Here is a 13,355-nt window from a genome sequence, read left to right as displayed (position 1 = left end):
GAGCGCGCGCGGCGTTGATCGCCAGTAGAGGCACCAAGCGGGAAAAAAATCAGACTCCACTGTAATTCTGCAAGTCTGCACGGGGTATCGATTTCGAATATTCTTTACATACAACATATTCTACCCATTCCACCTTGCAAGTGAAGTGATTGACGTCTACCTCACCACATAACACGTGCTCCTCATGAAGCAGCAACACACATACCACAGAGCACAGCACTGCTGACAACTAGGCAACCCACCACCACACGCTTAACATAGAAGACAAAGAGAATTGAAGTTACCGATCAACAAATGAAAAATGGAACTTTTTTATTTTTATTTTAAATTTCTTACGTATTAATATGTATCTTTCGTTACTTCATTAAGCTGTCGCTTTGGTGACGACGAAACTTTTTCATTGTAATTCAATTATTAGATATTCAAAGTAATATATATAAAAAGTGAAAGTACTAAGGAAACAATAAAAATTAAAATAATTAATATTCAGAAAGTTTCATATATCCTACAAGATTCTACGAAATTACAAAATATTTTTCAGTTGCTAATAATAATTCAAATATATATTAAATCACTATTTGTTGCCAAAATTGTAGGCTTATTGGTTACTTCCAATTACTATTGATTTATAAAATGCTGTAGCCTACTTTAAATAAAAATAGAATAGGTACTATGAATGTAAAAGAAGTGACGTAACTGCCGAAACAAAGGAGAAACAAATAAATTATGTAAGTTATTTAAAACATGCCTCCTTAATGCTTCCATGGTTAGTGTGAGCTACACGATTGTTGACATTCAGGTGCAGAAGAGTGTTAAATTTTATGCCTGTACGAGTGAAGTGAATTACTGTTCCATCTTCCACTAGCTTCAAAAGCAATCTACAAATACTCGTACCATCCAGTTCCACTAACAGGAAATATAAGTGATAGGACATATTCCATTTTAATAATTTCATAACCAATTCGTTCTTTAATACAACTGAATATCATAAGGTTGTGTTACACAATGAATAACACATCTCCTAAAAAAAAATAATCAGTAAGAAGGTCAGAATAGTATTACAAAACAGTTTGCAGTCAATACATATCTCATACCTGTTCACTATCTTGTTTGTGACTAAATCTTGTCAGTTCCGACATGAAAGTTCTCTCTCTATAGCACAATCTTATTGTTAAGTGCAATTTGAAATAAAGGTACCAATTCCAAATTTTTATTTGTTATATTATAATAACTGAAATAAGGTGAAAAATGTGATGTTACTAAACTTTCTATTTTAAAAAATTGACAAATATGTAAGTATTCAGTATTATTTTCTGTCAATGTCACAGATTTATGCATTCAGAAACAAAGAGATAATCAAATTCTCCATTATCAATATATACTTTACAATATTCCGGGCCGTAACACCCTTAGTTTGTCTATGGTTAGAAAACGAAAATTTACATGAAATATTTAATTGTAAAAGAAATTTGCATGTTCACTCAGCACACAATTGAGAAAAATGGGAACAACATTAGATAACATGCAAACTGCAAGTTATCTAAAAGAGGGTAATTACAACAATTCACATATACCTTTACAGAATAAACTGAGCTGTACAAATAACAAGTAGTGCTCCATTAACACCGTATAGTGTAAAATTGAAGTAGAATATCGTTCTTCATTTACTTGTACAATAAACAAATTGTCCATGACTAAATTCTTCCACGACCTATTCTGTTTGTAAATGTGTAAGTATCCCACCACCATTTTAACCGGCAATCATAGTTTTCTATACCTGCTTGTTTCCCTCTATTCCTTGGTAAAAGACAAGATGATTCGGTAATTTTAAAGACACGATGGAAAGGTATGATGTCATTGATGGCGTCACTACTATCGAAATATGAGTATTTAATTCAAATTATTCTCTTATATTCTCTATCTCTCTCTCTCTCTTTTCCTTCTCTACTTACTTACTTTCTTCCCTTTATTCCTATCTTTCTATTCTCTCTTCTTCGTCTTTACTTCATTTATATATCGACAATTACACTAATTTTATATATATATATATCATATACATTACATTACAATTTTACAATTTATTTACTCACTACTGCCGACATTGGGATTCGATCCAAGAACCTTTATATCTCATTTGTCCAACATCTTAGCCATTAAGCCAAGAAAGACAAGTTACAAATCAACAGTAAAAATCATCTATCTGTAGAATTATAATGACTGTTCTATGATAATAGTCTATAAACAAAACAATAGATGGCGGTATACATAGTACTAAATAGGCTGAGAGGTTATAAATTCGTACTTATTCATAATACTGTTAGTAGCAGACATTACTTCGAGTATGCAACCCAGTGCTAATACAATAGTGCAACAGGAGGAAAATAGACGACAGACTTTAACGTGGATAGATATTATATCATCACTGGAAAGTGTAGAAAAAAAGTGTTCGGTTTTGTAGAGAATATAACCTATTTCCATCAGAAGAACCAAAGAATTGTGTGCATTGTTAAAAACAACTGAAAGTTAAAACTCACAAACAATCGTCAAAAGTGAATTTTCCTTTTGAACTGCAGTGCAGTAACTGTAAGAAAAAACTGCTATCACAAAAAAATACTTGGTTTGAAGAGTGTAAATTTTCAATTTTGCAGAACATCATTCTTATATATTGTTAGCTTCATGAAATGACTTTAGAAATAACTAGTAGTGAAACTAACTTAAGCATAGTTACTGTATGTGATTACTATGGTTTTTGTAGAAAAGTTTGTGACATAATACTACTCGAGGAATAGTCGAAGTGAATGATGAATAAAACAAAATGGTGAGTAATAAATATCATATACACTTAATTTAATCGCATTAACTCTATAATATATAATCAAATCGTGAATTTAAAAAAAAAGCATGACTACTATAACTACTTTGTGACGTCATCAATGACATATCTTTCCATCGTATCTTTAAAGTTACCAATGGTTCAAATCATACAAAAACATGAAAATAGCCCTTCTAAAGAATTGATACATTTTATTTCTATATTTTTCTAATAGTGGGCACTTAACTGTACATCATTCACTTCTATAAAGCCAGTTATGTAGACCAATTTACCAACAGAGTCATTACCCAGGATGCACCATAGGAGGCCAGTCTACACTACAACCATGATGATAGAGATTTGTTGGGATGCCAAAAGGGAACCGGAGCTTTCAGAGAAAACCTCTATGTTACCTGGACGATGGGCTTGCCCAACACAAGTCACAAATCAGGGGTATGCCAGGGCTTAAACCTGGGTCCACAGGATTATGAATCCAGCACTCTAGGCACTCAACTGCCATGACGGCCTTTCACTAAAATAAAACAGTAGCTAGAAAATACGTACAACTTCCTTAACCATGTTTACAATATGCTCCAGAATAAAGTATACTGAAGTTTATGTTGCACTCCCAGCTCAGTGAGAAAAAATTATTGGCGACATTGTTAATTGTTACATCAATTGTTGCTAAAGAAGGCTGTGAAAGAAGCATAATCAAAATGGTACTCTGTATCCAAGAAAAAGAATTCCTCGTAGAGTATTATTTTCATTCATACACAGTTGGTCAAAGTGGCGGAGCTAGTGTGAAAGTGGTATGTGAATTTTATGAAGAGGAGTTTCATGAAGATCCCCCATCAAAATAGACAATATTATTCTTGGTGAGTAATTCAGGCAAACTAGCTCAATTATCTGTCAACGCAAAGGAAGAAGCGGGAGGAGAAAAACAGCTACAGGCAATGCCAGTGACAGATCGCCAAGGAAACATCAAACACCATACCCACATGTGCATTGTCTGTACCTGTTTTTCTTCTCCCACTTCTTCCTTTGCACTGACACAAAACTGAGTCAGTTTGCCTCAGTTTACTCAGCAAGAGTAATACTGACCACTTTGATGGTGGATCTTTATGATCTATGAGGAATTATTTTTCTTGGATACTGATAACATTTTGATTATGTTTCTTTCACAGCCTTCTTTAGCAACAACTGAAGTAACAATTAACAATGCTGTCAATTTTTTCTGAGCTGGTGCAACATAAACTTCGGTATATTTCATTCTGGGCTATACTGTACACAATCTACAATTTAACAAGATAAATGATAATGACTAACTGTCCAAGATTTTAGAATAGGAAGACGAAATGAAAGAAAATCTTGAATTTTTTTTTTAAGTAAAGAAATGATTATCCCTCCTATTATCATTTTCCTTCTAATTATCTAGTTAGGCCATGAAGTTGTGTAGCCTACAGACTAAGTGGCATGGCCTGCAGTTTGATCTGTGGACTTGGTTTACATGAACGGAGTTGATTGCGAGTTTATCTACACCAACAAAGCATAGAAAATCAACGACAACAATATTCAGAGATGGCAAACACACTGCATTTTAATTTAAATAAATGTTATACATCTATTTCCTAAATAAATATTGCCACTATGTTATTTAAATTCAAAAGTAGAAAAAAGGGAAGAGGGAAGTACAATAGTCGGCAAATGAACCAACAATTTCAGAATTACAATGACTGGCCACAGCAGCTATCAGAAAACAGCAGTGTGTGCAAGCAATATGTAAGTCAGCATGTGACAATTAATGCACGTTCTTGCTCTATCTCCCAAATGGTTAACTTCTTGTTGATTTATCGCAATTATTTCTTGCTAATCCTTTTAAGTTCTGAAGCTTCCATTTGAAAGTTTTGAATTTCAAGGCATAATTTCATAGATTAGAAATTATTACATTTTGAAGTCAAAGTGATTAAATTCTTTTATTCGAAACTATTTTTTATGCAAGAAAAAGTTAACAAATCATTTGGACCGAATTTGAGCCAATTTTGGCATAAGAATTTCAAATGAGCTGATGTTACCAAGCAGCTACAATGTCTGCTTTCCATACTAATAATCCAAGTTCGAATCCCAGTGGATCCAAGTGGAATTTTTGGTGGATAAAGGCAGGTTTTTGTAGAGTACTCCCACTTCCCCTACTCACATTTCACTATTGCCCTATTAATCATCATGTGGTGCTATGTCGTTTTCCATCTATGGTGCACCAAGGACAATGCCTAAGGCAGCAAAAAGAATTACAGCTTCAGCATGTCACTCATAGATGGGGACACTTGGGTGAATGATGCAGAGTCAAATGCCCCACCATAAAAAGAAGTTTTTTCGTAGCATCACAATACTTTTTCTTTAATTAATAAATTACACTCTCTCTCTTTAAGAGCCAAATTTATTTGTTAATCTACTGCATAAAAGGACCAATGATAGTATGTTCTATATAGAAGACCATATTTACTGCATTTTTACCACGTAAAAAAATTATAAATTTTCATCTTCCACTTAGGCTACCCTAAAATCCCACCACGCAACCGACATGTGTTTCATACTCAGACTGTAAGAGATTTATCTGTTTGTATCTTTGTTCAAATGTAATACATAGGTCTACTGAACTAACTTTTACAAAATAATGTTTTGTTGTGCCATAAAAACTTGAGTCGAACTGTGAAACATTCGACATGATATACAATGAACTTTATATGATATTTTCTCAGGAATCTAAAACAGAAGACAAAACGAAAATGTTCATTTTGGAATATGTTAAACAAATATTAATATCACTGAAGTTTTAGACGCACAGACCACATCTTATTTTACAAAGTGGCCTGCAATAAATATTCCTACACAGATACTATATTGACATAACTAAAAAGATAATTAATATTCCTGCAATTATAAATCGTGACAGAACACAATGCTTTTCCATCGAATAATATTTATATTGATTAATAATCAATTTTTTCATATTTCAATGTTTTACTTCATAACACACTTATATTGCCTATTTTATAGTATGTTTATGTATATGAAGTTAATAAAAATAAATTAACTCATGCCAGTCTGAATTCACCATTCTCTACCTATTTGATTAGCCTTCAACTAACTTATCCCTCCCAAAGTGACAAGTTGAAGGTTCCTTAAAAAGAAGAAGAAAGCAATTTGGAGAAAATAACAGGAATATCAGTTTCTGAACAAATATATTGAAAGTGGCTCACTGTCAGTGGAACTGGATGTATGGGCATGTGATTATGCACCTGCATACCTTGGTGTTGCTGACATGGTCTGCAGGTAGAGATTCCGGCACAGTCTGGAGTGTGGTACGCATGGTGGAGGACATTATGCTCCAAGTTGCTGGCAATCCTATTGAGTCCTGTCAAGTTGGCCAGAGCGTGGCCTAGCAACGGAGTGGCCAGACACTCTCTCCACTTGCTCTTACCATTGGAGCCAGCGAGTCGTTGAGTAGGCACAGAGGCCTGCTACACCTGGCAACAATAATATTCGAATGATAAACACTACTGTATAATTATAAACTTACCCAAGTCAAATTACAACTCTTTTATCTTAGATTAAGAACTGTGATGAAATTCTTTGTTTTACAAATGTGTGCAGAAATTTAATTTCAACATTTCAAAACTACTTCCACACTCCATTCTTAGAGTAATATTGCATGAAACATGAAGGAGTCGCTTATTCTGTTCAATCCACTGTGACCAGTCATCACAAATGGGCATAAAAGGCGCTACAGAGCTGGTAAACCTCCTATGTCTGAGCAACAATATCCCGAATACTGAAATGTAAGTAGTTTGAAAACAATCGAAAAATTTATATTTCTATACACATTCCAAATCGAAAAAAGTTCATCACTACCCAAGTGTTGTGGAAACCTGAATATAGCTAGTCTAACAGATTAACAGTACTCATAATGTCATAACTATGTGACAAGTAGCCTACATGGGAAAAAATACAATACTGCAGCTCTCTTTCATATGGTTAAAATACAATCTTACATTATAAATTTGAAGTACTGAAATTCAAACACAGAGACATTAAAATGGGTAATACAATAATGTGTAGTCTGACAGGCAGCAGTATCTCATCAACCTGGAAAAACAATCCACTCAATCATCACGGCAGTACAGTCAGAGTGTAAACAACAAAGGTTGTAAGTGCACAGAAGAAAATTTGATAAAATTGTAGCCCGTCACCATGGCCTTTCTATGTATTTTTCTTAAAAAAAAATGGTCATCGTTAACTAAAACGGAAATTACTAAAAAGTAGTGGAAAACAAAGTTTAAAATTTTAAAACCAAATAAAACATTTCAAAAAGCACTAAAAATGGATTAGGCCTATTTCTGCATAAAAAATAATATAACAACTTACTTTTCATAAACGTAGCACCATTTTATTACACTTCTACTTCTGTAATTATAAATAAAAAAAAAAAAATCATATGCAAGACCAAAAGCCTGAACAAACCAAACTTGATTCGTCAATGATCCTCGACCTTACAAAAAAAAAAAAAAAAAACTCGCTTATTCTACAGTTCCACAATTTGCACAGGGACATTTATCGGATAATAAATATGCCATGTCTTAACAAAAAGTTCGCAGTTCTTCAATGTCAACAATGGCCCCTTTGAAAATCCCAAAACCGTCCACTGACAACTGTTGCAAGAATCGCGTAGCAATTCACTCACAGGACACAGAAATACACAGACTTCACTGGGTCCTACCTCCTCCATGATCGTTAACTAAAAGGCTCATGATATGAGTCGCGGATTATGAGCAAATCTACCATTCACATAAACCCCCAACTACTAAGAAATCCATACACTCTCACACATTACGCAAAACAATGTCATAGTAACTTCACAATCTTAGGAATGTAAGGACCTCTAATCACCGAGCGGTATATTGTACCACGAAACTGAAATAGTCATAAAAATCAAATAAACCCGGAATAAAAACATTTTATTGCTTGACAATCACTTCTTGATCATAAATAAATGTACTCAAATTGATACTAACTTCGAAAATGTGATTTTCATATTTCATCGAAATTGTCTTGACAGGTTATATATAAATTAATTAGATACAGAAAAAAACATTTTTCTCCATCCAAATCGTCTACTGCTGACAACATCTATGATTGTATACATTAACTAGGGCCTACTTCCATTTTGAATTTCAACATATTACTTTTGTAGAATATCTGAGCTTCACATGTATAGCCTGTTTTGACAACCATTTAAAAAAATTACAAAATTGCTCTTACAACCTTTGTTGTTTACACTCTAGAATTATTATAGCATAAAACTGTCTACCAATGAGAAAAAAAAAATCGAAATGTTGTATAATAGCAGTAACAGTAGTCGCAACTGTTAAATTAAATTGAAATTATTGACCTCTTGCATTATACTCATTAGTTACCTCAACTACCACACAAAATTTAATTGAAAACAGAAACTTTATTGAGCTCTTTATCCAAATAAAGCATTGAAATAAACACACACTTTGGCTATGGGCTCTTATTGGCATATAAGATATACTGTAGGTCTAACATAATAAGAAATTGCAATACACCAGTATCTAATAAATACAGCATTCATGTTGCTGTTTATACTGATATTGATTAAAATAAGTAGGCCTACTTTAGGAAGAATTATTTTACTCTCTCGTATACAGGATTACAACTTTGAGGAACCTACAAACAATCTCTTAACCATAAACCAAAGATTTAGATAGCAATACTGATAAGAAATGTAATAATGCAAAAACTAATTTTAAAGTATGGACTACAAATTTAATTTGGTAATTTGGTAGAAAACATTGATTAATATGGAGAACATCATCAAGGATCAGTGATAGGTTATGTTTAGTTTCTTCACACTTTTGGTATGCAAGGCATATTAAAAACCTTAACAAACCAAAACTTAAACCGGTCAAAGATTCTCGATGTCATTTATGACCAATGTTTTCAACCGAATTAGCAGAAAATGATATTCTTTGAACTCTCGATTATGTTATTATTACTGGAACAAGAAAAGGGTAAAACTACTATTATCTCATGAAAGCACTTAGTTGCTTTATTCAATAAGTTTAACAATGTACAACATAGTATACTACATATGAAATACATGTACGTGAATTCATGACATTCAACAACACTTCATGAATATTTCTGTATTGTAGTAAGTATTGATACTAAAACTTTGTGTTGTACTAGTAGATTATATTGTAAAACTCTTCTGTATAGGCCTACATATATTATAGTAGGCCTACTATTAAGTTTTTTTTTTCATTTGACATGTTCCATATTCTAGCTGTGAAGCGATGTATGAATACCATGGAATGTAAATAAATACAATACAATTCCCACTAAAACAGACACAACTCGAGCTTCGAGTACCAGTACTGACAATAATTTTCAAAGTATTTTGAAACTCGAAGATAAATTAATAAACTGCAAATATTTTGCAACTGACAGTGTTTTGAAAATTAAATTTAAAGAAAAGTCATTTTTAACCTTAACAGGACACAGCAACCATATGAGATAACCATAGCATACAGAGACCTGATCATTTGAAACACAAAATGAAGTTCTGGAACCAGAGTTTCTGAGTCATTAAATCTCACTAAGCTCCAAATTCGATTTAGGATCTTCCTGCAGTTACATCACACTTTACAAAAGAACAAACGGTAAAATTTCAGGAACAACACTGGATAATTTAATTTGTAATTACTTGCATTTAATTACATTCAGACCTGCCACTACTGACATCTTCACACAGAAGCATCGTGGGGGGAGCAGTCATGAGGGAAGAACGTAAATTGCTCAAAATTAAAACCTAAGTGAATAAAATTAGAAAACTCATTATAGCAATGCAGTTTAGATTTTAAAAAATACCTAAAAAAAACCGGAAGTAAAAAAATAAGTTTAAGATACTGGTAACAAAAGAAAAAGGCATGCAAAGAAAAAACATGTTGTGGAAGAAAAAAAAAAAAAGAAAAAGAAAAAGAAATGGGCATAAAACATTATAACAAATAGGCAATACATTCCCGAAGTAACTTAGGTATTTCAACATTGATACCGGGGATGAAGAGATTTAATGAAGTGGCGATCTACACACACAAGGCTTGGTAATTGTGTAAAAATTAAAAATCTACACACTTAAGATACAATAATAGCCTATGCTGACTGATTCATGTACACCTCGCAATTCAGAAGTGAAAGGAATTTGTGAATGACACAATCATTTTATTTTTCTTAATTCAACGAGTAAATATCAAACGTGACAATGACTAAGACCCACCAGTTTGCACTTGCATTACTGTTATTTTGCACTTACTGCGAGAATGGAAGAATAATACTCAACTAAGCCATGGTCATAAATTTACACACATACACTATTGTTATAACAATCAGGTTTAAGAATATTTACTCTGTTTGTTGAAACAATTTAATTATTTACAGCAGATAAAATCACGTTGGAAATTTATAAGGTTTGATTCCTTAGTTTCGAGAAATATTTTTTCACGTCTTTCAATTACTTGTGTGTACATGGTGCGACTTTAAGTGATAAATATGAAGCAACACTTCCTACAAAACCCAGAATTTATTTTCGTGTACTTCATTTAATAATTTCTAGTGTATATATGTGCATATAAAGCGTTTATGATATACCAAAGTGTACAATGTTCAAGGGTTATTATGTTTTTAGATACAATAATATTTTTACGCAAACAGCAATGCTTCCTCCTCCTGTTTTTATACATCATAAGAGAAGCCAAGTCTACTGAACTTAATTAATATGAGAAGAACATCTTTCAAACGTATTTCATTCTAGTGACGACTTCAATAGAAACCAAGGGAACTGAATTAGCCTATTCACAAAAAAAAAAAAAAAAAAAAAAAAAAAAACTCTCAATACATGAACAATTTTTCATGTGAGAACATCAATGAACCAACTTTCATTTTCAACATTTCCGAACACTAACCGACCTAAATGAACACACACACTTCCAATGATTAAATGAAGGAAATAGTAGGCTACTACCAAATCAAAAAAATAACACAGAAAATGATTTGGCCTATTCGTAACAATGTAAAGAATTACACTACTCAGAAATGAGATTCCTACTTCTACTCCACGCCTTCAACTGTAAAACCAGTCACATCAATATTAATGTTACACAAAACTATTCCATACAAAATTTCCGTTAGCCTCAAACTGAAGGCATGTCTTGTTTCACACCACGTATACAAAGACAAATATACTTGGGACCCTATACTTGTATTCACTAAACACGACTGTTAGATAGCCTTTGTCCACACCCTACCAAAACAAAAAGGCCTAGCCAGCTCAGTCAGACAAGTTTCTCATCAAAAGAATCAGAGTTCAGTTTTCACAAACCTTATTTTCAGTACTGTACTTAACTAATCATCTAACAAATCACACAATTTGGAGACTACCTTAATAATAAATAATCCAAGTACGACACGGTAATTATGTCTTGAACTAGTAGACTAAGCTTTCACCTGTCATAATGACACAAATGTCCGAACCAAAACTGTCAGAAGTTTGCTACAAAGACATTTTCTAAAGGCAACCAAAGTGTATAATTTAGCAGTTTCAGGTCTCAGCGCAAGGTTTTGATGGCTCATAGGGATCATGATAAAGAGAAAATATTAATTATATTCTCCTTTGACAATGGCTTAGAAACCGGTGTAACTCGTTAACATCCAAGTTTTATCACTGTTGTGGATAATCTTCAGACAAAAAGTTTTCCACGTTCTCTACAAAGTAGAATTGTTACAAAGTTTTCCAACATCTTCTACAAAATAGAACTGTTACAATCAAAAGACAGAATTTAGCAGAAAGAGCATTACAAATTATATCTAATAAATCCTACCCTACTCAATTTAATTTCACAGAACGGAAAAAGAAAAATTAATGCAATCATTACACAAAACAATGAAAAAAAATAGTATATTGGTTAACTCACTGAAGATGTATCGTACCCATTTCAAGGTTTATACCCAAGTTACTCCAATGTTAAAACAATACTCTATATTCAATATATAAAAGGAAAATGTAAAGTTAAATTTCAAAGTTAGGACTTTAAAGACAAGAGTGGTTTGTTCACTTTAGAATTACGGTACTCACATGCCAACAAATGCATTTCTCTTTATCAACAAATTAGCCTTTCCCCCATTCAACATAATAGCATATAACTTAATCGTAATTTTATCAATATACAAAATATTAATTTAAGAAATTCTTCAGCATACACCTGTCCAACCAATATTTCAACACAGACTGGGGAGATACTACACATAAATCACACACATCTGACAGATTTAAACAATTTTAATTCGCATTTCGAGACATGATTGATAACGTATTATGACTCGAACTAAACACAGCACTCTTAAATGTTCTTGCTGTCAATAACCTGAAGCTACCACCTCTCGATTATCACCCACTACCGGTAAAACTTAAGAGCCTGTGTTCAATGTGAATGAAGTTCTAGATTATTTACCTTTGGTTATAGTATATGGGCGTTATGAGCATAAAAGAGATGCTAACCATACTACAACTAAATCACTCGTTACCTTAAATTTTCGTCGTTATATGAAGCAACAATTTCCTTAATTTACATATCCTTCAGAATTTCGAAAAGTACACCGTACGTAAACTGAAACCTGAAAGCCTTCTGTGACAAACTAGCCACATCCACCGAAACGTTTCATCTTTCTCTCAAACCATGCACATTTTCCCAAACAATTTTTACACCATTTTGTAGATAAAGAATTAAGCAACAATTCTTTTAGTATACTAACCCATGGAGCTGGCGTAAGCTTGAGTAATTTTAACATAAAATCCTAATTCCCCAACTCAACTCATTACAACACTTCATTCCAAGATGGCCGAATTTTCTTGCCTGTACGACAAATATTACCACTGCGCAACTCGAAACATTTTTCTCTGATTGGCTGTGGAGCTTGACGTCACGTATGTACGGTGCCTAGCATACTACCCATTTTAAAATAATTTACCTTTCTAGTTAATTTCATTTAAAAATATTTATTCGTCGTAAAAACACAAAACAAAAAAAATAGATGTCATTCACTAAACATACTATGATTGTATTATGATAATGCACTTGTAATAGGTGAACTTTCGCTTCATTATTATTAATCGGAAGCAAAATGTGTATTTTTTTACATTGAGGTTAAAGAAGAGAAATGTAACATAGGTTACAATTTAATGCAACATTATTATAACGGCGAATTTCTGTTTTATGTGATTTCTTTGTAACACAAAAAGATGACATTGGAACCGAGCAATGGAAGACATAACGTAACAGGTATTCTAATCTCTGCCCTAAATTTAACAATACTTAAGAAATAGGCAAATAACCATTCAATGACCATTGAACATTTATGTTTCCGAAACCAAAAACTTCTACAAACAATTCATGCCACAACCGATTATAAG

At 32.8% G+C, this 13,355-nt stretch overlaps 1 protein-coding gene across 12 annotated transcripts in view; it reads right to left on the bottom strand.

Annotated features, from left to right (window-relative positions):
- LOC138696270 (serine/threonine-protein kinase MARK2-like) overlaps window positions 1-12,816 on the bottom strand; it is a 271,602-nt gene extending 258,786 nt beyond the window's left edge. For all 12 annotated transcript variants that reach the window (XM_069820963.1, XM_069820964.1, XM_069820966.1 and 9 more), the window contains exons 1-2: window positions 12,698-12,816; window positions 6,117-6,336 (exon numbers count right to left, since the gene is read on the bottom strand). Coding sequence is in view for 2 of the 12 variants with exons in the window: in XM_069820974.1 (XP_069677075.1) it covers window positions 6,117-6,191 (75 nt within the window). In the remaining 10 variants the exon portion in view is untranslated. The remainder of the gene's footprint in view (window positions 1-6,116; window positions 6,337-12,697) is intronic.
- Window positions 12,817-13,355: the final 539 nt, after the last annotated feature.

Source organism: Periplaneta americana, chromosome 3 (genome assembly GCF_040183065.1).
Source record: "Periplaneta americana isolate PAMFEO1 chromosome 3, P.americana_PAMFEO1_priV1, whole genome shotgun sequence".
NCBI classification, from domain to species: domain Eukaryota; kingdom Metazoa; phylum Arthropoda; class Insecta; order Blattodea; family Blattidae; genus Periplaneta; species Periplaneta americana.
This window is presented reverse-complemented; position numbering and strand designations above follow the sequence as displayed.